Source organism: Sorghum bicolor, chromosome 2 (assembly GCF_000003195.3).
Source record: "Sorghum bicolor cultivar BTx623 chromosome 2, Sorghum_bicolor_NCBIv3, whole genome shotgun sequence".
Taxonomy (NCBI): Eukaryota; Viridiplantae; Streptophyta; class Magnoliopsida; order Poales; family Poaceae; genus Sorghum; species Sorghum bicolor.
The window spans coordinates 57145516-57170812 of NC_012871.2; the positions used below are offsets into that span (position 1 = coordinate 57145516).

The 25297-nt window shown below is 46.2% G+C and overlaps 4 protein-coding genes across 8 annotated transcripts; 2 read left to right on the plus strand and 2 right to left on the minus strand.

The window, feature by feature from the left end:
- LOC8056186 (protein ALTERED XYLOGLUCAN 4) lies at nt 96-2280 on the plus strand. Its single transcript, XM_002460107.2, has one exon. It carries the CDS (start codon nt 587-589, stop codon nt 1985-1987), a length of 1401 nt encoding a protein of 466 aa, XP_002460152.1. The 5' UTR covers nt 96-586; the 3' UTR covers nt 1988-2280.
- On the plus strand, nt 6068-7945 carry LOC8065384 (protein ALTERED XYLOGLUCAN 4). Its single transcript, XM_002460108.2, has one exon. The coding sequence runs from the start codon at nt 6312-6314 to the stop codon at nt 7686-7688; it is 1377 nt and encodes a 458-aa protein (XP_002460153.1). The 5' UTR covers nt 6068-6311; the 3' UTR covers nt 7689-7945.
- Nucleotides 8687-13739, minus strand: LOC8065385 (uncharacterized protein KIAA1522). 3 transcript variants are annotated; one of them, XR_002450291.1, is made up of 3 exons: nt 12336-13739; nt 10931-10977; nt 8783-9115 (listed from the first exon to the last, which is right to left on the minus strand). XR_002450291.1 is itself a non-coding variant. In XM_002462256.2 (2 exons), exon 1 carries the CDS (start codon nt 13416-13418, stop codon nt 12339-12341), a length of 1080 nt encoding a protein of 359 aa, XP_002462301.2. In that variant the 5' UTR covers nt 13419-13423; the 3' UTR covers nt 8687-9115; nt 12336-12338. The 3 variants fall into 3 exon arrangements, 1 of the variants encoding a protein (XP_002462301.2); XR_002450292.1 differs by having other exon boundaries at nt 8783-9199; XM_002462256.2 differs by lacking the exon at nt 10931-10977 and having other exon boundaries at nt 8687-9115; nt 12336-13423.
- On the minus strand, nt 17768-21263 carry LOC8056187 (probable serine/threonine-protein kinase PBL28). 3 transcript variants are annotated; one of them, XM_021452482.1, is made up of 8 exons: nt 20837-21263; nt 20716-20746; nt 20279-20601; nt 19876-20063; nt 19074-19272; nt 18783-18946; nt 18573-18677; nt 17768-18446 (listed from the first exon to the last, which is right to left on the minus strand). In XM_021452482.1, exons 3-8 carry the CDS (start codon nt 20364-20366, stop codon nt 18120-18122), a joined length of 1071 nt encoding a protein of 356 aa, XP_021308157.1. In that variant the 5' UTR covers nt 20367-20601; nt 20716-20746; nt 20837-21263; the 3' UTR covers nt 17768-18119. The 3 variants fall into 3 exon arrangements, with proteins under 3 accessions (XP_021308157.1, XP_021308158.1, XP_002462302.1); XM_021452483.1 differs by having other exon boundaries at nt 20716-20763; XM_002462257.2 differs by having other exon boundaries at nt 20716-21263.

The following is a 25297-nucleotide window of genomic DNA, read 5'->3' on the forward strand; positions in this document are numbered from 1 at the left end:
CATCGCATACCCATCTCGAAGGACTGAGTCCGCCAAAAATCCTGTCAACTATAAAACTAATAATCATATAAGAAAAATCACATGATTCAACCTCAATGAAGGTTTAATTATTCCTTTTAAAAGTTCTTTCTCCGGGAGGAAATGCATTCTCAAACTAATATAGCTTGATAATGTGCAAACAAGTACTTTCCTTTTTTAGGAAAAGAAATGAGTACCCAACTTCAAATCTGTTGTTCTCAAAAAGAAAAGAGAAGAAAATAAAAAGAACTTCAAATCTGTTGTTGTAAAAAAAACAGATCTGTTTGGCCAATGCCCATAGATCCCCGTCTGTGTCTAAAAACTATGACTAAAAAATATTATTTGTTGATTTATCATAAGAAAAAATACTATTAGCGGTAGAAAAAATACTAGAAAAAATACGGCTCACGAGCGAACGAGCTCCCCGTTGAAACTTTTTTTTTAGCAGCCTGTCCGTTGAAACTTCAACCACTCGTTTTTCTTTCCCCAAAACCCGCACCGGCACACCGCATCCTTGACTGTCTGAACAGCGCCCTCGGCTGGATCGGTCCTCGATCCCGTGCCTCCCATGGGCGCCTCCACTCCTCGCCACCATTCCAGCTCCCCCTTCCAGCGATCCCTCCTCTCCAGGCGGATCATCACGTTCGCGCTATACGCCCTGGTCCCGCTCGCCCTCCTCCACTACCTCCTCTCCTTCCCTCCCTCTCCAGCCCCGACCACCTCCTCGCCGTCACCGCCGCGGGGGCCCAAAGTCGCTGCCGCTGCGGGCGCCGCCGGCGGAGCAGCAAGAAAGATCCCGGCGCCAAGGTGCGACTACTCGGATGGGGCGTGGGAGCGGAGCGAGGCGGGCCCGCTGTACAACGGCACGAGCTGCGGCGAGACGATCAAGGCCGCCCAGAACTGCGAGGCGCACGGGCGGCCCGACACGGGGTACCTCCGCTGGCGGTGGCGGCCGCGCGGGTGCGCGCTCCCGCCGTTCGACCCGGCCGAGTTCCTGCGCCTCGTCCGCGGCCGCCACGTCGCCTTCGTGGGCGACTCGCTGGCGCGGAACCAGTGCGAGTCCCTCGTCTGCCTGCTCAGCTCCGCGTTCCCGGCCCAGCTGGTGCGCGGCGCCGGCGGTGGGGACGGGGACGGCGACGGCGACGAGCTCCGCAAGTTCCGGCGCTGGGCGTTCCCGTCGCACAACGCCACGGTGTCCGTGTTCTGGTCTCCGTTCCTGGTGAACGGCACGGAGAAGGCCAAGGGCGCAGCGGTGGGGAAAGGGCCTGACCACAACCGGCTGTACCTGGACCAGCCGAACGAGCGGTGGGCGGCGGAGGTCCCCGGCATCGACGTGGTGGTTCTCTCCGCGGGGCACTGGTTCCTGCACTCGGCGCTCTTCTACGACCGCGGCGAGGTGGTCGGGTGCCACCACTGCCCGGAGCCCAACCGCACGGAGACGGGCTTCTTCGGCGCGTTCCGCCTCGCCGTCCGCGGCGCGCTCCGCGAGGTCGTCCTCCGCGGCGCCAGGGCGCAGCAGCGGGGGCCGAAGCTGGCCGTGGTGACGACCTTCTCGCCCGCGCACTTCGAGGGGGACTGGGACAGCCCCACGGCGTGCGCGCGCACGGAGCCGTACGCGCCCGGGGAGCGGGCGATGGAGTACATGGACGGCGAGATGCTCCGCGCGGAGGCGGAGGAGGTTGCGGCGGCGGCGGCCGGCGCGCGGGCGCGCGGGGCCGGGGTGACGGTGGAGGCGCTGCAGGTGACGCGGATGGCCGGGCTGCGCGCGGACGGGCACCCGGGCGCGTACATGCACCCGTACCCGTTCGCCGGCGGCGCGAGGGAGCGGGTGCCCAACGACTGCGTGCACTGGTGCCTGCCGGGGCCCATGGACACGTGGAACGAGATCCTGCTGCAGGTCGTCAAGCGGTGGTCGGACGACGGGGTCGACGCCGGCGCCGACGCCTCGTCGTCGTCCACGTCGCCGTGAAAGATGAAAGACACCACCACCACGGGAGGAGACTGAGAGGCCAGTCTGGATTTTGGAGTTTGGTTGAAATTAGTATAGACTGTTCGAACTAGAATGTTTACCTTAAAAATTCTTTAGAGCGATTCCTGGTGAAACGGCATCGGTGAGAGGAGTTGATGAGATAGTGTTGTTGTAACAAATGTTGTTGGATCGTCTCGTATTGATGTTTCCCCTGCGCTTGTAGCGTTGCTCCTAGTACTGCTACTAGGAATTACTGAGAATCGAATCCTATATATACTGTACTCCGTATTTAACTTGCCCTGTTTAGTTCCCCACCCAAAAAATTTTCATCCATCCCATCGAATCTTTGGACACATGCATGGAACATTAAATATAGATAAAAAATTAAACTAATTACACAGTTTAGTTGAGAATCGCGAGACGAATCTTTTAAGCCTAGTTACTTCATGATTAGCCTTAAGTGCTACAGTAACCCACATATGCTAATGACAGATTAGTTATGCTTAATAAATTTGTCTTGCAGTTTCCTGACGAGCTATGTAATTTGTTTTTTTATTAGTTTCTAAAAACCCCTTCCGACATCCTTCCGACACATCCGATGTGACACCTAAAAAATTTTCATTCCCAATCTAAGGGCCTGTTTAGATTGGCAATGAAAATTTTTTGGGTGTCACATCGAATGTGTCGGAAGGATGTCGGGAGGGTTTTTTAGGAACTAATAAAAAAACAAATTACATAACTCGTCAGGAAACTTCAAGATAAATCTATTAAGCATAATTAATCTGTCATTAGCATATGTGGGTTACTGTAGCACTTAAGGCTAATCATAGAGTAACTAGGCTTAAAAGATTCGTCTCGCGATTCTCAACTAAACTGTGTAATTAGTTTATTTTTTTATCTAAATTTAATGTTACATGCATGTGTCCAAAGATTCGATGGGATGGATGAAAAAAATTTTGGTGGGAAACTAAACAGGGCCTAAACAGGCCGGTATATAAGGCCTTGTTCAGTTCGCAAAAACATGTGAAAAACGGCACTGTAGCACTTTCGTTTTTATTTGACAAATATTGTCCAATTATAGAGTAATTAGGCCCAAAAGATTCATCTCGCGGTTTACAGATGAACTGTGCAAATAGTTTTTGTTTTCATGTATATTTAATGCTTCATGCATGTGCCGCAAGATTCGATTTGACGAGAAATCTTGAAAAATTTTGCGAACTAAACAAGGCCTAAAGAAAATAATACTGCATGTTACGGTCCACGAGATTGTCAGTACGATGACACCGTGATTACCGGAACCCACGCGGGGCGTGGCGACGTGCCCGTCACTCGCTCCGGCTCCCAGTCCCGAAACGAGCCTGGACCTGGACCTGGGGCGTCAGGTGCGGATCGCAGCGAGCTGCCCCCGTCCTTTCCTGTTTGCTCCTCTGTAGGGATCGGTGAAAAGTCAAACGGTGCGTCGGTGCGAGAGAACGGGAAGGGATCACCTACTCACCTAGCAGCGGCTGCCCAGCACCCGGCACCCGGCCCGGCACGCGGCACATGGCTCCTCGTGCCCGTCGCATGCATGGAGCATTCATCTTTTAACTTGAAGGAAACGGAAGGAATTTTACAAGTTAAAAGATGTGCTAGAGCTCTGGTGAGCTAGCTAAGGCCTTGTTTAGAGTCAAAAAGTTTTTAAATTTTAACACTGAGCATTTTATTTTTATTTGACAAACATTGTCCATGAAGTAACTAAGCTTAAAAGATTCGTCCCACGATCTACAGGTAAACTGTGCAATTAGTTTTTATTTTTATCTATATTTAATACTCCATACATATGACGTAAGATACGATATGACGAGAAATTTTGAAAAGTTTTTGGTTTTTAGTGTGAACTAAATAAGGCCCACATCGAATTTTTCAACGCATGCATTGAGCATTAAATATGGATAAAAAAAAGTAATTGCATAGTTTGCCTGTAATTTATGAGATAAATTTTTTTAAACTTAGTTAGTCCATGATTGAACAATAATTATCAAATATAAACAAAAGTGCTACAGTAGTCCGCGAACTAAACAAGGCCAATTTTATAGGACCCATGCGTGGAAGAAGAGTGAAAATCTCGGCATATTTTCTCCAATTAGAAATGTAAAGTCTAATAGGATATTAACTACAGGATGTCTCCCTTAACTAGCAATATCTCAAAAGAATATTGTTAAATCAAATTGATTATAACATGAAAATATTTTCATAATAAACCTAATTAGGGTGACTTTATGTCGCCGATACAAACAATATTATAGATAGCAAAGTTTGGTTTAAGGCAAACCTTGCACTTCCACTAGGAAGTACAAGTACTCGTAACAAAAGATATGCCCACTTGCTTATCACCGGGCACACAAAACTGAGAAACTAGAACCCAACCGAAAATATTGAGAACCAAACCGAAAGTACTAAAACCGATTTTTTTTATCTTATTCGGTTTCTAATTTTCCGCAACCGAAATTACTGAGGTAAATTCAATAGTATACCTCGGGGAACCAAATTTACCGGGAAAAAATCTACATAACCCCCCAAACTATCTGAGTGGAATACTTCATCCCAAACTATAAAACCGGATATTCTACCCCCTAAACTTTCAAAACCGGTCAAATAACCCCTAAAGTTGTTTTGGAGGGTGGTTTTGTCTTTGTCTTTTTTATTTATTTCCGCTGAGTCTTTGAAAAATCACAATAAATCATAAAATCATAAAATGAAAATTTTGTTAAGTAGATCTACACAAGAATATATAATATGGTATACTTTAGTACAAAGTTTTTGCTGTAGCTTTAAATCTATGTTTTCTATAATTAATAAGAATAATTCATATATGTAGTTTCTATGGTCCAATTGTGGTAAATTTTTTATAGCGGGCTCATTATTGTATGCTTGAACTATGTTAAAAATTTCATACTCAATGGATCACGTATAACTTAGTTATAGATAAATCATAGATTTAACAAGAATAAAGCTAAATAAATCTATAACTAAGTTATACGTGATCCAATGGGTACAAAACTTTTACCATAGTTCAAGCATACAATAATGAAGCTCACCATAAAAATTTCACCGCAATTGAACCAAACGAACTACATATATGAATTATTCTTATTAATTATAGAAAAACAAATTTAAAACTAAAAAATGATGTACTAAAGTATACCATATTATATATTCATTGTGTAGATCTACTCATCAGAAGTCCAACAAAATTGAACCTTTTATTTTATGATTTTTCTGTGATTTATTATATTTTTTCAAAGATTTGGCAGAAATAACTAAAAAAGAAAAAGACAAAACCACCTCTAAAACCACTCTAGGGGTTATTTGACCGGTTTTAAAAGTTTAAAGGGTAGAATAACCGGTTTTTATAGTTTGGGGAATTAAATATTCCACCCGAAATAGTTTAGAGGGTTATGTAGACTTTTCCCTATTTACCGAACTTACCGAAATGTGCTGAGTTTGAGTGTAGTTATATTATTAGTAGCACTATTTTTGTCTATTATGTTTTGTATATGTGGTACTCTACTCATATAATCTTGTGGACTTGTATATGCATGTATTTGGCACTACTATTCTTTATGAAATAATCTCTAAATTATATCATAAATAGTTTTTGAACATGTTATTATATGTTCATACAATTAATTCGGTATTTTTCAGTAAATACCAAAATCAAACAAAAAAATATCAAAATTAAATTTTCTCGATACCGATTTTTAAAAGAAATCTATTGATACCTATTTTCAGAGAAACTGAATTTTTATGAGAACTGAGTACCAAATGTCCAACGTGACTTGCTCAAGTACCAAATGCGCAACGTGACTTGCTTAGATCCTCAGCTTAAGAGAGTAGGAGACCCCAAAATCTTGGGGTTTACGAGACCTTATTTAGATTTAAAAACTTTTTGAATTTGAACATTATAAAACTTTAGTTTGTATTTGACAAGTATTACCAAACTATGGACTAACTAGGCTTAAAAGATTCGCATCGCAAATTACAGAAAAACTGTACAATTAGTTATTTTTTTATCTATATTTAATACTCCATACATGTGTTGTAAGTTTTGATGTAATGGAAAATCTTAAAAAGTTTTTAGATTTTGGGTGAAACTAATTAACTAATTTTACAATTTGACTGTAATTTTTAAGAATAGTTTATAGCCAAACAGCCGAGGCGACTCCACTTCTTGTCCTCCCATTTCAACCACCGTCAGCCTACAGGCGAGGCGACTCCACACTCCGCTTCTTGTCCTCCCATTCCCATTGGCGCCTGGACTTGCTCTGGTAAACTGGATCCCTCCATGGGTGCCTCCAGTACTTGTCCTTGCCACCACTTGAGCTCCTCCTCCGTCCTCACCAAGCGGACCATCGCCTTCGCGCTCTACGCCCTCGTTCCCCTCGCCCTACTCCACTACCTCCTCTCTCTTCCTCCCCCTCTCCCCCCTCCTCCCACCACCGGCGCTCCCTCCTCCCCATCGCCGCCGCAGCAGGCGGAGGCTCCGGCAGCGCGGTGCGATTACTCGGACGGGGAGTGGGTGCGGACCGCGGAAGGCCCTCGGTACAACGGGTCGAGCTGCGGCGAGACCATCAAGGCCGGCCAGAACTGCGAGGCGCACGGGCGGCCGGACACGGGGTACATCTACTGGCGGTGGCGCCCGCGCGGGTGCGCGCTGCCGCCGTTCGACCCCGCCGAGTTCCTGCGCGCGGTGCGCGGTCGCCACGTGGCCTTCGTGGGCGACTCGCTCGCGCGGAACCAGTGCGAGTCCCTGGTGTGCCTGCTCACCTCCGCGTTCCCGGCGCAGCTGGTGCGCGGCGCCGGCGGCGGCGACGGCGACGGCGACGGCGACGAGCTCCGCAAGTTCCGGCGCTGGGCGTTCCCGTCGCACAACGCCACGGTGTCGGTGTTCTGGTCACCGTTCCTGGTGAAGGGCACGGAGAGGCCCAAGTCGCCGGCCGCGGCGGGAGGGCTGGACCACAACCGGATCTACTTCGACCAGCCCGACGAGCGGTGGGCGGCGGCGGTCCCGGGATTCGACGTGGTGGTGCTGTCGGCGGGGCAGTGGTACCTGAACTCGGCCATGTTCTACGACCGTGGCGCCGTCATCGGCTGCCACCGCTGCCCGGAGCGCAACCGCACGGAGACGGGCTTCTTCGGCGTGTTCCGCCTCGCCGTCCGCAACGCGCTCCGCGAGGTCATAACCCGCGTCGCCGCCGCCACGTCCTCCTCCTCCTCTTCCTCCTCCGCGACCGCCCGTCCCCGGCTGGCTGTGGTGACGACGTTCTCGCCGGCGCACTTTGAGGGGGAGTGGGACAGCCCGACCGCGTGCGTGCGCACTGAGCCGTACGCGCGCGGGGAGCGGGAGATGGAGTACATGGACCTGGAGATGCTGCGCGCCGGGGCGGAGGAGGCCGCGGCGGCGGGCGCGGACGCGAGGGCGCGCGGGGCGGGCCTTGCGGTGGAGGCGCTGCAGGTGACGCGGCTGGCGGCGATGCGCCCGGACGGGCACCCAGGCCTGTACACCCGGGCGTTCCCGTTCGCCGAGGGGGCGAGGGATCGGATGCCCAACGACTGTGTGCACTGGTGCCTGCCCGGGCCCATCGACACGTGGAACGAGATCCTGCTGCAGGTCGTCAAGCGATGGGCCGACGGCGTCGGCGTCGGCGCCGACGCATCGTAGCCATCGCCATGAACCATTCTTTACAACGAGAAGCTCCAAGCTACCGACCGCGGTGTCTGTTTGGATGGGCGATTTTGGTCAAAACCCTTGGAAATATAGGTTCGAATTATTGGATGGCGATTTTGGTCCAAATCCTTGGAAATGGTTCGTTCAAATGCTCCCGCTTAAGTTGGGATTGTAATGTTGCTTAACAGGTGTCTTTCGCTCGTGTTTTAATAATGGAACCAAGACTGACCGCTCGTGTTTTAATAACGGAACCAAGACTGAAACCAGCTTTACCAATTCAGAATGTGAACCTGAAATATGGCAAGAACCTGCGGCGTAAGACTATCTCCAACAATCGTCACCCAAAATACAAGACCCATTTGTCCTTTGGGTAGCGCTACAGCTAAAAGGTTCCATACCTATTTTTAGTCTTCTCTAACAACAAGACCTAAAAGACAACACTCTCTGCAAATGGGTCTCGAGAAGAGAGGATACCTAAATTTAATTTAGGTTATGCCTCCCCTGATACATAACCCTGATACCTAAAATGGGTTTTCTGTATGATTACTCTATTGGAGGTTATAGGTATTGCGTTGGAAATCTATTTTCGGTTTGGGTTTCCAAATGCATATGCTATTGGAGGACAGCCTAAGGTGCGGAACGCTGTGTGGTGCTGACCTTTTCTTGGATGATCGACGCTCACTATGCGCCACCACCAATGACCTTTTGCCCAGTTATCAGGGGGCTGTTCCATCTTCAGCTCCAACAATGCTCATTTTCGTGATCTTTACAGATCCTGAAATCCCTGGACAAAAGCAGTATGTTTTATGCCCAGCCCAGCTTACACCAGTCTAAAACACTGGCTCTCAGCGATAATCACTCAACGTCATCACAAATTAAAAGGAATGAGTGATTCGCGATGGACTGTCACAATGAAAAATCTGCAGGAAGAGCAAACAGCGATCATCAGGCCACCCGAGTTGGCACACCATACCGGAAACTACCAGAAAATATACAGAATTGAGTCGCCTGCCAAGGAGGTAAGGACGAACTCCTGCATTGCAGCCTACTTCCAAAAATGGCTACAAAAGAAGGCATCAAGACATGGATGAGTCATGTGAACAAATCAGTTGAGCGAATGAAGACAGCACAACTGGTTTTCAGGGCACAAGAACACAACTGATAATTCTCATTACAGTAAACTCGAGGACAAGTGATACTATGTGAAGAGTCTACAATGGAGGGGGAGGACATCAAATACAATATCAACCAAAAGATTAAAGAAATGACTAAACAAAATACTGTATGTGTTAGGATACAGCATGGTCCAGCCTTCTTCCAAATGTAGCTCCTCGGAAGAAGGCAAATTGTGCGACTATGATGTCCTTGTTAAGTATGATTGTCCATCCATGATCTAGATATGGTACAAAATACAACAGGACCTGAAAGATAGCCATCCATTAGATTAACCCGGAGGATCACTTCGATAGAACTGCATGATAGAATATTGCTTGGAAGTGTCCTGGCTGATCAAACACAGAAACTTTACTGTTTGCAGTGGTGAGAACATTAAATATGTACTGTTAAATGTAATATGAAAATAGAATATCAACAGAAAAGTCCATCTCATGTTTTCACCACTGGAAAATTAGTGTTGTAAATTCATTAGTTGTTTTAAACACTACAAGGAAAAATGACATGAAATGATCTTGCTGGATACGTAATTGACCCATGCACCCCTTGCCTCCATCTGACAAATCCAAATCCTTCCATGTTTAGTTTCAAAGTTCAAATGCACATTCTAGGACAACAAGCAAAAAAAGAAAGGGAGTACATAATTTGCTTGAATGATCATACTGTCTTTCACAATGCATTACATATTATCAATTACTAGATAACTTTTACTCAAAGCAAACAGCCACATCATATCTACAAGGACGGCACGCCAATGTTAGTTTGTTTGTTTCGCCAACGTCTAACCTCTGTGAAGACACAAGATTAAAGCCACGACACACGATATACTTTGTTTGGTGGCAGAATGCTACAATTTTTTGTGCTTAGAAATTTGGATTTAGGGTGTTACTGACAATTCAAATTTGTTTCTTGATAGACGAGATTGTAGTTATATTATAAACCTAAGGGAATCAAGTGACACATTAGTTATTAGGATTAGGACTATGCTCGCTTTCTCAGTCACTGTTTTGACTCCTTTTGATGTTGAGGTCAACTAGGCCAAGAGTTACTACAAATATGCTTGGTCCAATTTTGTAGCTCAATAATCACTGAAAAACCACATAACCTCAAGGTATGGAATTGCAACTTGCTTCCCCTTTGCTTTTTTTTTTTCATAGACAATCCATTAAACAGTTTAGCTTGACTGGATTATTAGAAGGAATATGCTCACAGGAAACACCCAATGCTCGGCATTACAATTTTGCAATTGTTTCTAATACTTTTACTATTTTTTCATCCATTTGTTATTGATATGTTAAGAAAAAATCCCTCCCTCCCACAGATGCCATTCTCGACATAACCCTTTTACTCCACTCCACTGCAGCTCCAGGGCTCAGCCATTGCATCAGTACTATCAGAATCCACCAATGCCACCCTTCCCTCATCTCAAGTCCCAACTGCCCTGTGTTAAGATCCCATGGACATGGCCAAAATTCTCCCAACTCCAGCAGTGCCGACAAAATCACAGTCAAAGTCTGTGTGTGACAGGGTGAGGCTGTGATTGATTTGTAGTGGTTCTCATTCTCCTCATTTGCAAAAGAGCCATGATAAACAATTAAACAGAACCAATCTTCGATACTGCAGAAATGTTATGCAATCTTGGATCCAGCTACCCCTGCCCCAATTTTAGTAGCGACCGCTGCTGCATAGAAAGATGCCAACAACTCCACATATCATGTCACAGCCAACCTGCATCAGCGATGATATTACACTCCTGCTGCTACTAACTAGCAGACAACTGCTTGGATCCGTGGGATGAAAATGGACGTGAGCAGTGGCATAAGGTATGGTAAGCTAAAACATGGATTGGCCTTGGAAACAGTGGGAGGTGGAGGTGGGCACTGTGGCAACATGAGATGGAAGATAGCATTGATATGTCAGTCTTTTCTAAAAATTCAGATGAACAGTAGTGACCAAGACAAAATGGACCTTAACAGAAGATTTTAACAAGAGACATGAAAATAATAGGCACATACATTGAAAAATAGGTGCCTCTTAAGGGCATAAACAAAATTATCCCTTACCAGAATGTCGATCACGGTTTCAGAGAGCAGTGACCAGCTCAATTTCCCTAGGAATGAAAAAAGCAAAGTTCCTTTAGGTGTAAACTTTCCATGGGTGGTAGGCAGATGGCAGAAAATCAGACAATAAGGCCTTGTTTCCTTCCGAGAAAATTTTGCAAAACTTTTCACATTCCCCATCACATCGAATCTTACGACACATGCATGAAAATATTAAATATATATATATATAATAACTAATTACATAGTTTACCTGTAATTTGCGAGACGAATCTTTTGAGTCTAGTTAATCTATGATTGGACAATATTTGTTAGATACAAACGAAAGTGCTACAGTGCCCATTTCCCAAAAAACTTTGGAACTAAACAAGGCCTAAGAAGATCGTCTTGGTATAGGGGGCTCACTGCACACTTGGATGGTACTTCAATGGTCTCGAGTTCACATTTTTCTTTAATCAAGAATAGATGTCTATGTTCAGGAGTTTGAATTTGATCAGCCCACTTGACTAGCGTTACAAATTACTTCACTGCCATTTTTTTAGTTTATCGCATGGAATTAAATATTTACTAACAGATTGCTTGGACAGAATTATCGACATTTTTGTTTGGAAGAATTGAAATATTTGGGACACTACACATGCACCTGGAATTACATCTTACCCTAGTGGAGTGCTGTGTGCCTGTGCCAACATTATCGAAACCATCAGTGTAGAGACTCAATGTTTGTGAACCTGAGATATTTAGAAGGAAGAAGGTATCTATTTTTTCCCCTTTCCTTACGACAAACTAGCACTATAAACATACCGTATGTCCTTGTAATATCATAAAACCAATGTAGTTAGGCACTGTATCTGTTAGAGCAAAGTGGTGACAGTAAGTGATATACATTTGTGCAATTCAGTAAATATCATTTGTTACTCCTTCGTTGCAAGCTACAAATGTAATGCAGGAGTTAAGGAATGCTTCTTGTAAAGCATTTAGGAGTAGATTTTGTTACCATTGCTAAGATAAAAGGAACAAGTAGCAGGCTGCTTAACTAAGGATTCTTTTACTCCTGATTAGTCCACTCTAATTATAGTGCCGTCCAGTGGCGAAGCTATGTTATAGCTTGTGGGTGCAAATGCACCCACAAGAATTTAAAAAATCACTACTAAAATTAAATTTTCACCATGGTTGTTGCTTATATTTTTACATCTACAAGAGAAATGCACCACCCTCTAAATAGCTCTAGCTTCGCCACTGGTGCCGTCAAGCAATCTCATCAAGCTCCGAGTTGATTGCATACTACCATGTGAATTGCTAAATCGGCAAAGAATCAGTATCAAGCTAAACAGAGCACTCAATGTAAGTAGATCAAAGGATTTGGCACTGAGAAGTGAGATCAAGATCCAGTCGAAGAGTATCTCACCTCTCAGTCGGCTCCAGCGCTGCCGCTGCCACCAAGCGGGTAGGACACGAGCTCCCTAACGGTGGCCCCGACCTCGACGAGCGCGATGTCCATCCCGTACCCAGAGACGGGTAGCAGCTTGAGCTCTCGGAGCACGCAGAAGGCCTCGGCCATGCGGCCACGGGGCACGTCAACGGCGACGGCGCACCGCGGTAGCCAGTGGTCGGGCCGGAAGGCGTCGGGGACCTCGACGCCAGCGTCCTTCCGTAGCAGCTCGCAGAGCTGCGCATGGAGTCCGAGCAGGGCAGCGGACGGAGTGGGCGCGAGGAAGAGGACGTTGTCGTGCGAGGACGAGGATGCGGAGGCCGGGAGCGCGGCGAGCGAGGAGAGCGCGAGCGGGAGCGGGTCGAGTCGCGACGCGAGCGCGCGGAGCGAGGGCGCGAGGCGGAGGAGCGGGTCCCCGCCCGCGGCGCCGGTGCCAGGCGGCGGGAGCGCGGCGGCGGGGAGGTGGAGCAGCGGGAGGTGCGGGCGGGCGGCGGCGTCGATGAGGCGGCTGCCGAGCTGCCGCCGCGCCAGCGCGTTCCACGCCTTGAGCACCTGGTTCTCCAGCGCCGGGTCGAAGTAGAGCTCGACGGCGTAGTAGAATCCGGTCGCGAAGGAGGAGGGCGGCGGAGGCTGCGGCGCGGCTGCTGCCGCGGAGGCCCGGGGCGTGCCCGGAGGGGTCGTGGAGACGGCGGGCGCCGAGGGGCAGCCGCCGCCGCCGCCGGCGGCCCCAGCTGCGGAGGGCGCGGTGCCTTGCGCCATCGGGATGGATTCCGATTCCGACAGGAGGCGAGGGGGTCGGCGGTGGGGAGGGGGCTGTGGGTTTTTTTCGACCGCGACGAATCGAGCGAGGAATTTGGAGGAGAGAGATCTCGTCACGAATCGAGTTGGGGGTGGGGTGGGTAGCTGACTCGGAGGACTCACTGTGGGGGACTGACGTGCACGCTTTGGCCTCGCTCTGCTATGGACCGGGCAGTCACTGAGAGGTGGGGCCGCATGGTTAACAACCAGCTGAGCACAAAGAAATTGACGTGTTTCTAATTTTGTTGATAGCGTAGCCATATCAAAAGCTGAGATAGTTAGATTAAAGGATTTATGTCAGACGTATGTGTTCTTGCTAAGGGAGGAGAGTAGCTAGAGGAAAGAGCATGTGCAGCAACAACTCAACAACACGAATGTACACTACTTCGACAATCACCGTACGTGCTGCAGTGGTCCAAAGTCCAAACACATCATTGTAATCTATATGTTCGGCTCCTGATGATGCAATAAAGCACTTGAAAAATGGCTGGAAATTTTGGTATGGGGCGCCGATTTGGCAATTTCTAAATGAAGTGAAGTATCCAAACCAAGTGGATTTGTTGCCATAGTTTCGGTGCGAAACCTACCATGGCTAATTGGCCATCTAGCGCTTGATTGGTTTCTCGCTAAGGTAAGGTGTCTCGAGTTAAAAATGGCAACATGGCTGGTTCTGCGATCTGCGATGATCTCTGCTATGATCCAGTTGCAACAACACGATGATCCAGTAGCCAGAAATCGATTAGAATCAACACACGCGTGAAAAAAAAAACAAAAAAAAACTGATGCATCGATCCAAACCGCAGAAACCCAAATTTGTCAATTGGAGAAACTGCTAAAAGACCATCTCGATTCTTCATCTTTAACGGCCACAAGAACGAACCCCGCGCGAGTCTCCTCCAAGAACTAGAGCAAGATTGAGATCAAGCAAAAACCCTAGACCGAAGCTCATCCGAGCCAACGATCCAGCCCGCTGTCGTCAGTCGTCGTCAACGCGCCTCGCGCCGCCGCAGCCGCCGACATTCCTGAGGGCGGAGCCGCCGCGGCCGCGGCCGCGGCCGCGACGCGCTGCCTCATGGAGGTGGAGGCGCCGCTGGTCAGCGTGCTGCGGCCGCGGGCGGCGCCGAGGCTGGCGACGTCGTCGTTCTTGACGACGACGATCTCCTCCAGCTGAATGCTCAGGTACGCCGCGTCCTCCACCACCTTCCCCTTCCCATTCTTCCCCTTGGCCGCCGGTGCCGGAGCAGGAACAGAGGCTGCTCGGTGGCCGATGACCATGGCGGCGAACCTCTCCATGCGCATCAAGAAGGCAAGAACTCGATCAAGATGTGGCCGATCGAGTCGGATCGAGGATGTTGGTGTGCGCAGACTACTGGTAGCGTTCTTGCTCTTGCCTTGGGGGTGCTGCTGCGGCCTGCTTGATGCCGCGGTTGCCTTACCCCCCGCTCTGATCTCAGTTGAGTTTACAGCGGAGATCGGAGATGTAAAAAAGGCAAGCGCTGGTCTTGCGTCGTTGCTTTCCCCACGTTCTGCACGGGACCCGGCCCGGACCCGAGTCGGCGAGCTCGGCCTCGGCGGCTCGGCGTCCGTAAAAGGCAAGAAACAGAGCATGCGGAGCCTTGGCGCTGGGAATCCGATCGACTGCTGGGCTCTTGGGCCTGGTGGCCTTGGGCTATGTAGGGATTCTTTTTTATTTCTTTTTCTTTTCAGATTGTGTCAACCATGTGCAAGTTCCCCTAAAAAAAAATGTGGCATCGCCTTTCCGTTTAGTGCCGTAATTATCGACTCAAATGTTATATGTATATTTTGTAACTATAGTAATTAGTGTCCAATCATAAATTAACTAGGCTCAAAGAATTCGTCTCACAAAATAAATGCAAACTATGCAATTAGTTATTTTTATCTATATTTAATACTTTATGCATGTGTCCAAACATTCGATGAAATAGAGTGAAAAGTTTTTGGGTAGAAATTCAGCAAGGCTTTACCAAAAAACGTTTTGACTCCATAATAATATTTTCATCTTAAATATTGAAAACATGTTGTGATTTACTTGTCGAGGAACCCAAGATTGGCGTGCTCTCGAGGAAAATCACATCGACAAAATCATCTGTGGCTGAAAAATGGCTATTATTGATGATGTTATTGTTGTGAGAGAAAAAGATTATTTTATAATTGAAAAGTAATACACATAAGTTCAAAGGCCGCTCCAAGTGACCACTCTTTGTGCCATTTGCCAATTTGGAGTGAGGGCTTTGGAGACAGGCACCACCGCACTGAGCGGGCACTATTGTTGCAGCCACGGGCAAGTGCCACAAGGGACTATGGGTGCTGCTGGTGGAGTTTTCGTTGAGAACCCAAGACAAAGAACTTGTCGAGGCCGGTGGTGTCTATTCAAGAGGAGGCAAATGGGAATAGTACATTTGTCAATTCCCATAGTTTTTATTAAAATTGAGTATAATAGGTCCAATTTTATATACCATATTAACATTGATTTGTTATTCTTTTGCTAGAGTAGAGACACTCTTTTTTAGTGACTTGTGGCAAAAGCCACGTTTGAATGGTGTCCACAAACCAATTTTTTTTTCCATAAAAAGGGTAAAGTGGGAAGCTAGCCTGCTTGTGAACTCGTTACTTCGTGCTCAAACTGGACATGTGTGCTCGATATTGGTTGCGACCAGCCACATAGAGGTAGGCACATGAGACCAACCATGCTTGAGATTTGTGCCTTCGTCGAGCGCCATCGCGTGCTCCGGTCCTAGGGCGTAGCCCTGGTAATGGTTTGGTGTGAAATGATTTTAGTGGACCGTTTACTAGATTGTACAACTTTGGTTTCATGGAGAATGGATTTAGATTCTTGGTGTGAAGGTGTAGCTTGGACTCTTGCTAAGGATCCGTGGGTTCAAATTGGAGTTGTGGGCCTAAAACTATGAGATAAAGCGGAACTATGTGTTGAAACTATGAATCACAACGCTAGGCAACCAAAAACGGAAGTAGTCGCCTAGCTCTCATCTCCGATCTCTTTTAAAAAAAAACCCTTACCTTTATTTTGACCGTGTCTCGCGGCACCTCCGCCTCGGCCGTCATTGCTATGTCAATTTGACTATGCTTTCACTCCTGCTCTCTCCCATCCATACCAACCTTGTCCGCCTGGTTGTTCTCCACTCTATTTCCTCATATCTCCTCCATGGATCTAGTGTCTGCTGGTGGAGCACTCCAAAATTACCACACTATGGAGCTCACATAATCCACTAGTGATTGACAACGGTGACTATAACTCCAGCCTATATATGGTGGGAGGAGCCCCTGACTGGCACAACTCATAGCATCTAGACAACCCCTAGTGCTCAGCATACAGCTCACAAAAAGCAATACGAATACCATCGTACATCAGACGTAGGGCCCTCCTAGATAACCCTAGTGTCGTATGCTACCATCTAAATTTGTTGTGCATAGCACGGTTAATCACAAATTGGTGGTAAAGACTGATGGTTGGCACACCATGTAGTGCCTATATATACGTGTACATCTAACCTGAACAGATCTAGATGGATTCCGTCATCATTATCGACTCGATGGGGTCCCTATCCATAATCCATTGACCAAGGATGGATGGAGGGGGCCACACCCCCTAATACTCTGGTTGCAACAGGAGAACACTTTTAATTCCTGTGCTAATTAAGTCATTGTTAGTGAACTCAGCCCCTCCAGTCGCCAGCTACGCCCATAGCCTACCCTCTACGTTGATTTTCTGGCTTTGTCTCTGTCGTTGACATCCATCATTGTCCGTCAAAGTCAAGTGACATACCTTGTCATCCCTCGACATCTCTCGCCAGCCCTTCAATCCACTCAGGAATATGGACACTACTCAAAATCTGGACGTGATTCATGATATGCCCCTAGTTAGGTCATCAACCAAGTCTCCACCCATGGAGTAACGGGATGTCACAAGGAGTAACCTTGTTATTAGCACAACAAGCCGTGGTCTCGGCTCATCTTTCTATTCTAGCTACTAGCTACTAGCTACTCATTGAGTCCTTCATGAACTCATACCTCACTAACAAGAAAGAAGGAAGCACGCTCAAGCGATTATAATTTGGAAGATTAGCTCATGGGAGAAGGCAGAAAGCAATTTAACTCTTTGTTATGTGTGCAATTTAACTCTTACTCCCTTTGTCCACAAAACATGTTACAGTTTAAATCTTGTCCCAAAATTTATGTAACCCTAGAGTTCAGGTTATCATTTTAGATGGACCCCACCAATAGAAAACATTGCACCTTTGGAAAACCAACCCATCCCATCTTATACTTTGAAGGAACATTCATATGAGAAGAAGAATGTAGAAGGGGCACATGCATAATCTCATATTTCTACTAAACTTGTCTCGAAAATGAGATTTACATGTCTTGTGGGACAGAGGGAGTATAAGAAACCGATCGACAAAAAAGCTGAAATGGGTTAAGGTAATCTAAAATCAGCTTTTCAGAAACAACTTCTAAAAGTCTTCGCCCAAACAAACAAGCCTATGCATGTGGGCAGTGAATTCCAGTCAGCTCGGTGACAAATCACAAATACAAATGCATTACTAGGAAGGAAGTTTTTGATTTGGAAGTCTCTCCTTAATCTCAAATGGAGTTTGCGGTCCCAAACAGAGCCCTTATTGTTTGGTATCCACATTTTGTTTATTATTACGAAATGCATTTCGCATTTACAGACCAAAGTCCATATACATTCCTATCGCAAACAAAGTGAAGTTACTACTAGCAGTAACTATATGAGCCTGTACAAATATCATGATCATGAGACCATCCCTTTCAACAATTCGTTTCATCACCAAACAAAAGCTGCAGACCTGCAATTGCAATCCAGCAGCAGCCCCGTCTCAAAACCCCTGCGCGGTTTGCGCCCTCCAGATCGGGCGACATTCCGACTCTGAGCGAGAGGAGAGTGATGATATGATACCATCATATCTTCATGTTGGCGTACATGATGAACTGGAGCTCCTTGACGCAGTCCTGCATGGCGGGGCGGCCGGCGCTGTCGAAGCAGACGCAGCGCGCGGCGAGCGCGGCGAACATGGACACGGACTCCACCGTGTAGGAGGCCTTGGGCATGTCCCTGTCCACCACCCTGCGCAGCTTCTTGCGGTCGCCCACCACCTGGTGGATCCCCACGATGAGGTTCTGCTCCTGCGGTCCCTGGCTCAGGTCGATGGCTCGCCGCCCCGTCAGCAGCTCCAGCAGCACCACGCCGAACGCGTACACGTCGCTCTGCAGCGTCAGCTTCCCTGTCTGGAAATTTCAAGAAACTCTCATTTGCAGTGGCATGGCCATGGCAATGGCAGTTGGCAGGCAGGAACCATGATGAGCTCAATGTGAAGGATCATTCTTCCTTTCATGATCGAGACCGGACCGTACCAGTGCGTATTCGGGGTCGAAGTAGCCGAAGGTGCCCAGCACCCTGGTGGTGGTGTGCAGGTCCTGGTCCTGCTGCAGCAGCTTGGCGAGCCCGAAGTCCGAGATCTGGATTCCGGCCGCCGGCGTGCAGAGGAATGGAGAGCAGAGGTGGTGAGTTTTGATGCCTCCGTTTGAGCAGAGATTGCCGTGGCCGGAGCTGCTGCTACGTACCTTGGCCTCGTAGTGCTGGGTGAGGAGGATGTTGCTGGACTTGAAGTCCCTGTGGACGACGGGGACGCCGACGGCCGTGCTGGAGTGCAGGTAGGCCAGCGCCCGCGCCGCGCCCAGCGCGATCCGCAGCCGCAGCGGCCAGTCCATCCTCACCTCCCCAATGCCTGAAGAAAAAGAATGGCGTCAGGCTCTCAGTGTCAGTCACCTCTGAACATGAACCATCTTGGCTGGCACCTCTGAATATTGTGGTGATGCAATTGCAATGGGGGAAAAAGAATTAGAGAAGCAGACCATTGAGGATGTCCTGGAGGTTGCCTCTGGGCATGAACTCGTAGACGACGAACCGGTGCTTGCCGTCGGCGCAGTAGCCGATGAGCGTGACCAGGTTGGGGTGGTCTAGCCTGCTCAGGATGTCGATCTCCACCCTGAACTCGCGCTCACCGTCGGCCTGCTTCGAAGTAGGCAGGTCCATCTTCTTGATGGCAACGATCTTCACGTTCACCAGAATTCAGTTATATAATATATACGGTCGTCAGATCATGTAACTTTCTGAACCATGCATGTAATTCATGAATGACTGAAACTAGTGGGCTAGCGAAATTCATCGCGGACGATCTCAAAACTGGTGTATTGTTTGTTGATCGATCATATGCTCATCAAAACTTCAGTTTCAAGTTTTGTCTCGAGAAGAATCAATGGATGAGTGACACAATTTGACCGGTGGTTGCCACATTGTTTTCTTCATCAGTGGATGTTAAGACGAAATGTCACACCACTTTGATCTTCGCTGTCCGCTGACGTATCACATCCGAATCAGCTGACAATCTATAGCCTACAAAATTTAATGATCCGCCTCCCAACAAATATATGCAACAACAAGAAAGAGCTTCTCTTCCAAACTTGAATCATTGGACAAATAGGCTCCATTATTTGAAATGCTTCTCATGAAAGCTAGTACAGTTCTAAAGGACACATTGACATCAACACCGGAGCTTAATTAACCAAACATGTACGTTAGCGTGCGTCTGAGAATAAGCCCGCGCCGACAAAAAAAAAACAGAGAAGGACTGGTGAAAAGCAAGCAAGCAAGCACCTGGCCATCCTTGAGGACGCCTCTGTAAACCCGGCCGAAGCCGCCTTTGCCGACGAGGTTGCGGTCGCTGAACATGTTGGTGGCCGCCTCCATCTCCTTGAGCGTGAACACCATCGTGCCGCTGCGCTTCTTCGGCGGCGGCGGGTGATTCTCCTTCGCCTGCCATAGCTCAGCCGGCTTGTACACCCCTGCAGAGTGCAGAGGAGGGTCCGTTCAGATCATCAGAGTTCCATGGAGGGCACAGGGCAGGACATCAACCAGTAGTCAAGTGAAATGATTATATTCCTGCATTCTTTGCTTGCTAATGCTAACTCATATCATCACATAGGAGAAACGATAGGAAATTCAGAATGGTTAATTCATTCGATTAAACCAGAGAAAAAAGAAGAGTTGCACTACTCACAGGGATTTAACTGATCAAGTGATCTGCTTCTCCGCCTCTTGTTCCACGATGAAACTATGTTGAACATCTTAAAGCCTCCTAGCTCCATTTGAACTGAAGGCTAATAATGGAACCAACTACGGACGCCAATGCAACCTTTCGTGTTTCGTCACACTTTCTGACGACGATGCATCTATCCAGTTCTTCCAAAGATATATACCTTCCTGTGATGAACAACCGAGATATATTCCTTGCTCTGGCCGTTTGGCACGCAGAGAGGACTAGCACACTTTATCAGAAAAGCACATGTCCTGGAGGAACTGCAAATATATATATGGCTACCACTGCAAGTATCACGGCACACGGGACCCAGTTGGCGATTCAGTTGGAGATCAAAAGAAGAAGAAGAACACAGGATGAACGAGCAAATTAAAGATCAGAACTTCAGAAAGGCTGACCTGATCCGATTAGGAAGCCGCGGTGCGACGCCTACGGAGAATCAGAATCTGATGTGAGCAGTGGATGAACAGGAGGATCACAAGCAAAGGATGGATGGATGAATGGTGAGAGAAGACGTACAGGAGCGCACGGAGGTGCAGTACAGCGCGTGCAGGCAGAGAGCGATGGGATCAAGGGTAAAGAAGGGGACGGTCTCTTGGGAGGCAAGGACGCACGGCACGGCGACGAGACGCGCCACCTAAGTGGCGTTGGCGTTGGCCAAGAAGTAAAGGGAGGACAACGCGAAGAGCGAATTGGCGTTGGCGACGAAGGCATTGGCAACTAGCAGCAAGGCATGGATGGATGGATGGATGGATGGGTGGAGATGGAGCGTGCTTTGGGGCCAAGAAATGCCGAAACAGACGACACAGGTTATTGCAGTTGCAGCAAATTAATCAACAACAAGCTTGTAGCTCTGCGAGAAGCAGAAATGGAGTTTATTTGAAACATGAGTGAGAGGGAGACGGAGCCTGTTTGGTTGGTGCTGTGGGATAGGTTTTTGGGCACAAATTCTGGCGAAATGGCGAGTGGCGACGTGGACGTCTGGACGCGTTGATGGCGACAAGGAATGAGGAAGAGGAGCGGTGGCGGCGGTTGCGATGTAGCCGTTATCAGGAAGCTGTGTCAAGCTCCAGTAGTGATGAGTTTCTTTTGTGGCGAACCAACCCCACAATTAATTCAGGTGATCGATCTCTTCTTTGGTTTTCAATCCGTCCACGACTTTTCAAATGAAACGGCGAACCGGCCAACCAAATGAAATCGATGATGATACACACGTCAGTTACTAATTAATAAAGATATATATATATATATATATATATATATATATAGAGACACACACACACACACACACACACACACACACACACACACACACACACACACACACACAGCTTCAAAGGTAATTAATCAGAAGAATATACTGTGCTAAGGTCAACGTCGTCGCAAGATCTGTAGATAATGATCTGATCAGTGTTGCAACGGTCCCAGGGGCGAGCTAGCGGCTGGTGGGGATAATCCAAATCCAGGCTGATTTTCGACGCGGTGAAGTGAAACGGACGATCAGTCGTCTCATCTTTAGTGGGGCAAGTTTGTTTCGCAAGCGTTTCTTTGGTTGGAGATCAGTCCTCTGAACTCTCAAGTTTTGTGATGGCGACTGGTTAGTTCGAGGTTGCAGTTGCAGTTGCAGGGGGGCGGTGAAGTTGTAGGTGAGGTGGTTGCTTCTGCTGCCTCTTGTGTGGGTGTAGCGGTCTGGCTGACGAACAAATGACCAAACTTGCCACTTGTTAAGTTGTAGGAGGGCATGTTATTGACACAACAGGAGTAGCTACATTACGCACAAGGTGCACGTTGGTATGCCTAGAATTCAAAAGCATTAGATCTGGCCTTCGTCATCAGATTGGACTTGTGAATTATTTATTGGTTAGTATTCAAATATCCAGTAGGTGAACATTCAGGTCCGCAGAACGTTACACTTACATGAGAGTTTATCACTGACTACTAACCTTTTTTTTTTTTTGAGCTTGACTACTGATCAAGTGGAATCACATGAGCAGCATCCGGTCTTACACACTTTGCATTCACGTGCCTCCGACTTTCTATCTAAATTATCCACATTTATTATTACAAAAAAATAATTATCTAAATTATCACCTCTGTCATTATAAAAAATAACCTAAAATACCCATACATACATGATTCCAAATTACCAACTTTTGTGTTTTTAGTGACACTTCTACTATTATAAATATATTTCTCCTATATTTTCAGGTGCTTGATTTTGTTGTTGTTGTGGTTTGGACAACAATGTAATTTTATCATTGTTTGACTATAAAGAAATATCTTTTAGTTGTACAAGTTGGTCGTTTAGGATTGTTGCCTGAAAATTTAAAGGTCCTGAAACATAGCAACTTCCTTATAAATATATGGAAAAACTAAGTCAAAGTATACATGCGTGATGTGTGTTATGCATTGCACATATACATGCAAGTAGGGAGTGCTAAGCCTATTGATGTAACAATTGTGACAAATAGTAATATGTAATCAAAATCTATCATAGTTGGATAAATATTAGAGGGTATTGTACATGTTAGAAAATAAATAAATAGTTGACAATGATTATAAATATATAAAATCATTAACTATGGAACCATATTTATTCACAGATTTCTTATACTCATGTGCCTCAAAATTGTTAGCCGTTATAGGAGCTACTAGAATGATATTTTGCGGTGCAATATGTACCTCAATAACATTGATCAACGGTCCTGTATTATTCCTTAATCGCAAAATAAAAAAATACATATACCCTTTATCCCAAACAAGTGATTTCTGTGATTTAAAATTTGTCTCAAGAAAAATGATGTTCTGAGTTTTAGTCACGCTGTTGGCTCACAAATCTAGCGCCAAATTGTCAATTGAGATGTGTTGCTTGCCTGGGATCTCTGCATGCTTGCATATAGCATGTCTTTTTAAGGAAATCATATGTGACATACTAAGGGTATTAGAGATATTTCTCTTCTCAACTAATCTATCTAAAAAATCTCAGATCATCACATTTTTCAGGACAGAGGAGTAGATGTCTAAACTTAGTAATTATACCCCTCATGGCATATACCACCCTAATCAGTGCTAACACCCCTATCTGACATAGTGATTATCAGGGCATCCCCAATGATGATGAAATCACTGGCTTAACCTTATTTTTATTGGCTACAGAGGTGAGAGAAGAACGCGCTAGCGACGAGATACTCGCTAGTCTCGCACGTAACCCAAAGAGCCAGCCCCTCTCAACTCTGATCTCTTGTACCTGTGCCTCTAGTTTTTTTTCCTCTTTTTTTGCACTACATCTTTTTTTATAATAAACAACTTTATTATTAACAACAAGAGGCTGTTAGAATAGATACAGAGTGCAAAGCAATAGGAAGAAGTGCTTCTCTAAGAGAGCACTGGACATGTTCTGCATGAGAGTAGGTACAAATGAAAGTAGAAGAAGAAGAGGATTGCATTTGGATGAAACTTTGCCTGGCTAAAGTATCAGCCATACAATTTTGATCTCTCTTGATCCTATGAATCCTATTTACAACCACAGTGGAGAGATTGGCGAAGGTTTGAGTGTAGTACTTGATTCTCCTGTCTGGTGGATTAGCTTGATTAGGAGCATTAAGGAAGTGCACCAATTGTTGGTTATCTGAAAGGAAGGAAACCTGTTGTAAACCAAGAAGATTAGTAATAGTTGTCGCGAGGGCAAGCGCTACTGCTTCGGCCATCAGTACAGAAGTGGTGTCCTTCATAATTGCTTTGATGTAGATGGTTTGCACTAGATGCACCTGGTTGTTGATAATATACCAATGCCTGCATTTCTAGGTGAGTTAGAAGAAAGATCAGGAGATGTGGAAGCATCAGTGTAGCATCTAACTCCCGTCAGCAATGTCAACAGTCGAAGAAGATAAGGGTCACTGTCATTCGGTCCTGCAGTGGAGAGTGGCGTATCCCTGCGGCTGGTAGTGCTTGGATGGTGGCCCTGTTGAGTATGTACCTGTACCAAAGATAGACGGCTCAACTGATGATTTGATCATGTCACTAAGAACACCCTTACAGAGAGGAAGATGGATATGAGGGAAGAGACGAGGGCACATAGCTAGCAACATGCCACATGTTAGGTTCTATGTGTCCACTTAACATGCCACGCAACGTGGGTGGTAGTCATGGGCGGATTTAGGGGTATTCTCCTGTATTTCTGGGAATACCTAACTATTTTAGTACACTTTTATGTAAATATGTATATATACTTATATATATAAATGTATAATGCTATAATATACAGTATTTTTGCTCTTTTGAGCTCAAAACATGTAAAAAACTGGCATTTCAATTAGAAATCTATATTCTAGAAAGCAAATTTTGGTTTAAAGTTGCTGACTTATAGTGAAATTAGCTATATTTTAAATTTATAAATTTAACTTTGTGGAAGTGGAAATACCCAAGTTTTAAATCCTGGCTCCGCCACTGGTGGTAGTGTGTTACTATTAGCAAGTTTAGAATATATAAATATGTATTTTGAAAGTTTGTGCAAGACAATCATCTATGCCAAACTTGAATAATAAAAATGGAAAATAAATGTGCACGGAATGAAAAAAAAGACACATTCAAAATTTGCAGAATATGTTGTTTTCCCGAGTCAATGTTATGAACCTTTTGACATGGAAAATATACAGTGTCAATTGTATCATATTTGTATTTTAGTCTCTAAACCATTATTTACAAAGTCATTTAAGTAAAAGTCACTTCCTAAATCTTTGTACCTTACAACAGCTTTTTACATCTTCTTTGTATTTTAGAGATTCATCCTCGCTCTCTATGTTTAGCTAATAAGAAATTCATAATAGAGGATGTCTATATTAGATCTAACGAAAGATGTTGGAGGATGTTTTTTCACCAAAATATGTATCTATAACTCTTATAAAGCAAAACTCCACTATCCATTTCTCTTAACATTCAAGGCGTCCACCTCAGCAGTCTACTATTAACCCTATTATCTAT

Coding starts and splice junctions, on each gene's coding strand:
- LOC8065384 (XM_002460108.2), top strand. CDS start 6,312: ATGGGTGCCTCCAGTACTTGTCCTTGCCACCACTTGAGCTCCTCCTCC.
- LOC8065385 (XM_002462256.2), bottom strand. CDS start 13,418: ATGGCTACGCTATCAACAAAATTAGAAACACGTCAATTTCTTTGTGCT.
- LOC8056187 (XM_021452482.1), bottom strand. CDS start 20,366: ATGGAGCTAGGAGGCTTTAAGATGTTCAACATAGTTTCATCGTGGAAC. Junction 19,273..19,875: donor GCGTCCTCAAGGATGGCCAG/GTGCTTGCTTGC, acceptor GTGAACGTGAAG/ATCGTTGCCATCAAGAAGAT. Junction 18,678..18,782: donor CCCAGCACTACGAGGCCAAG/GTACGTAGCAGC, acceptor GCCGGAATCCAG/ATCTCGGACTTCGGGCTCGC.
- LOC8056186 (XM_002460107.2), top strand. CDS start 587: ATGGGCGCCTCCACTCCTCGCCACCATTCCAGCTCCCCCTTCCAGCGA.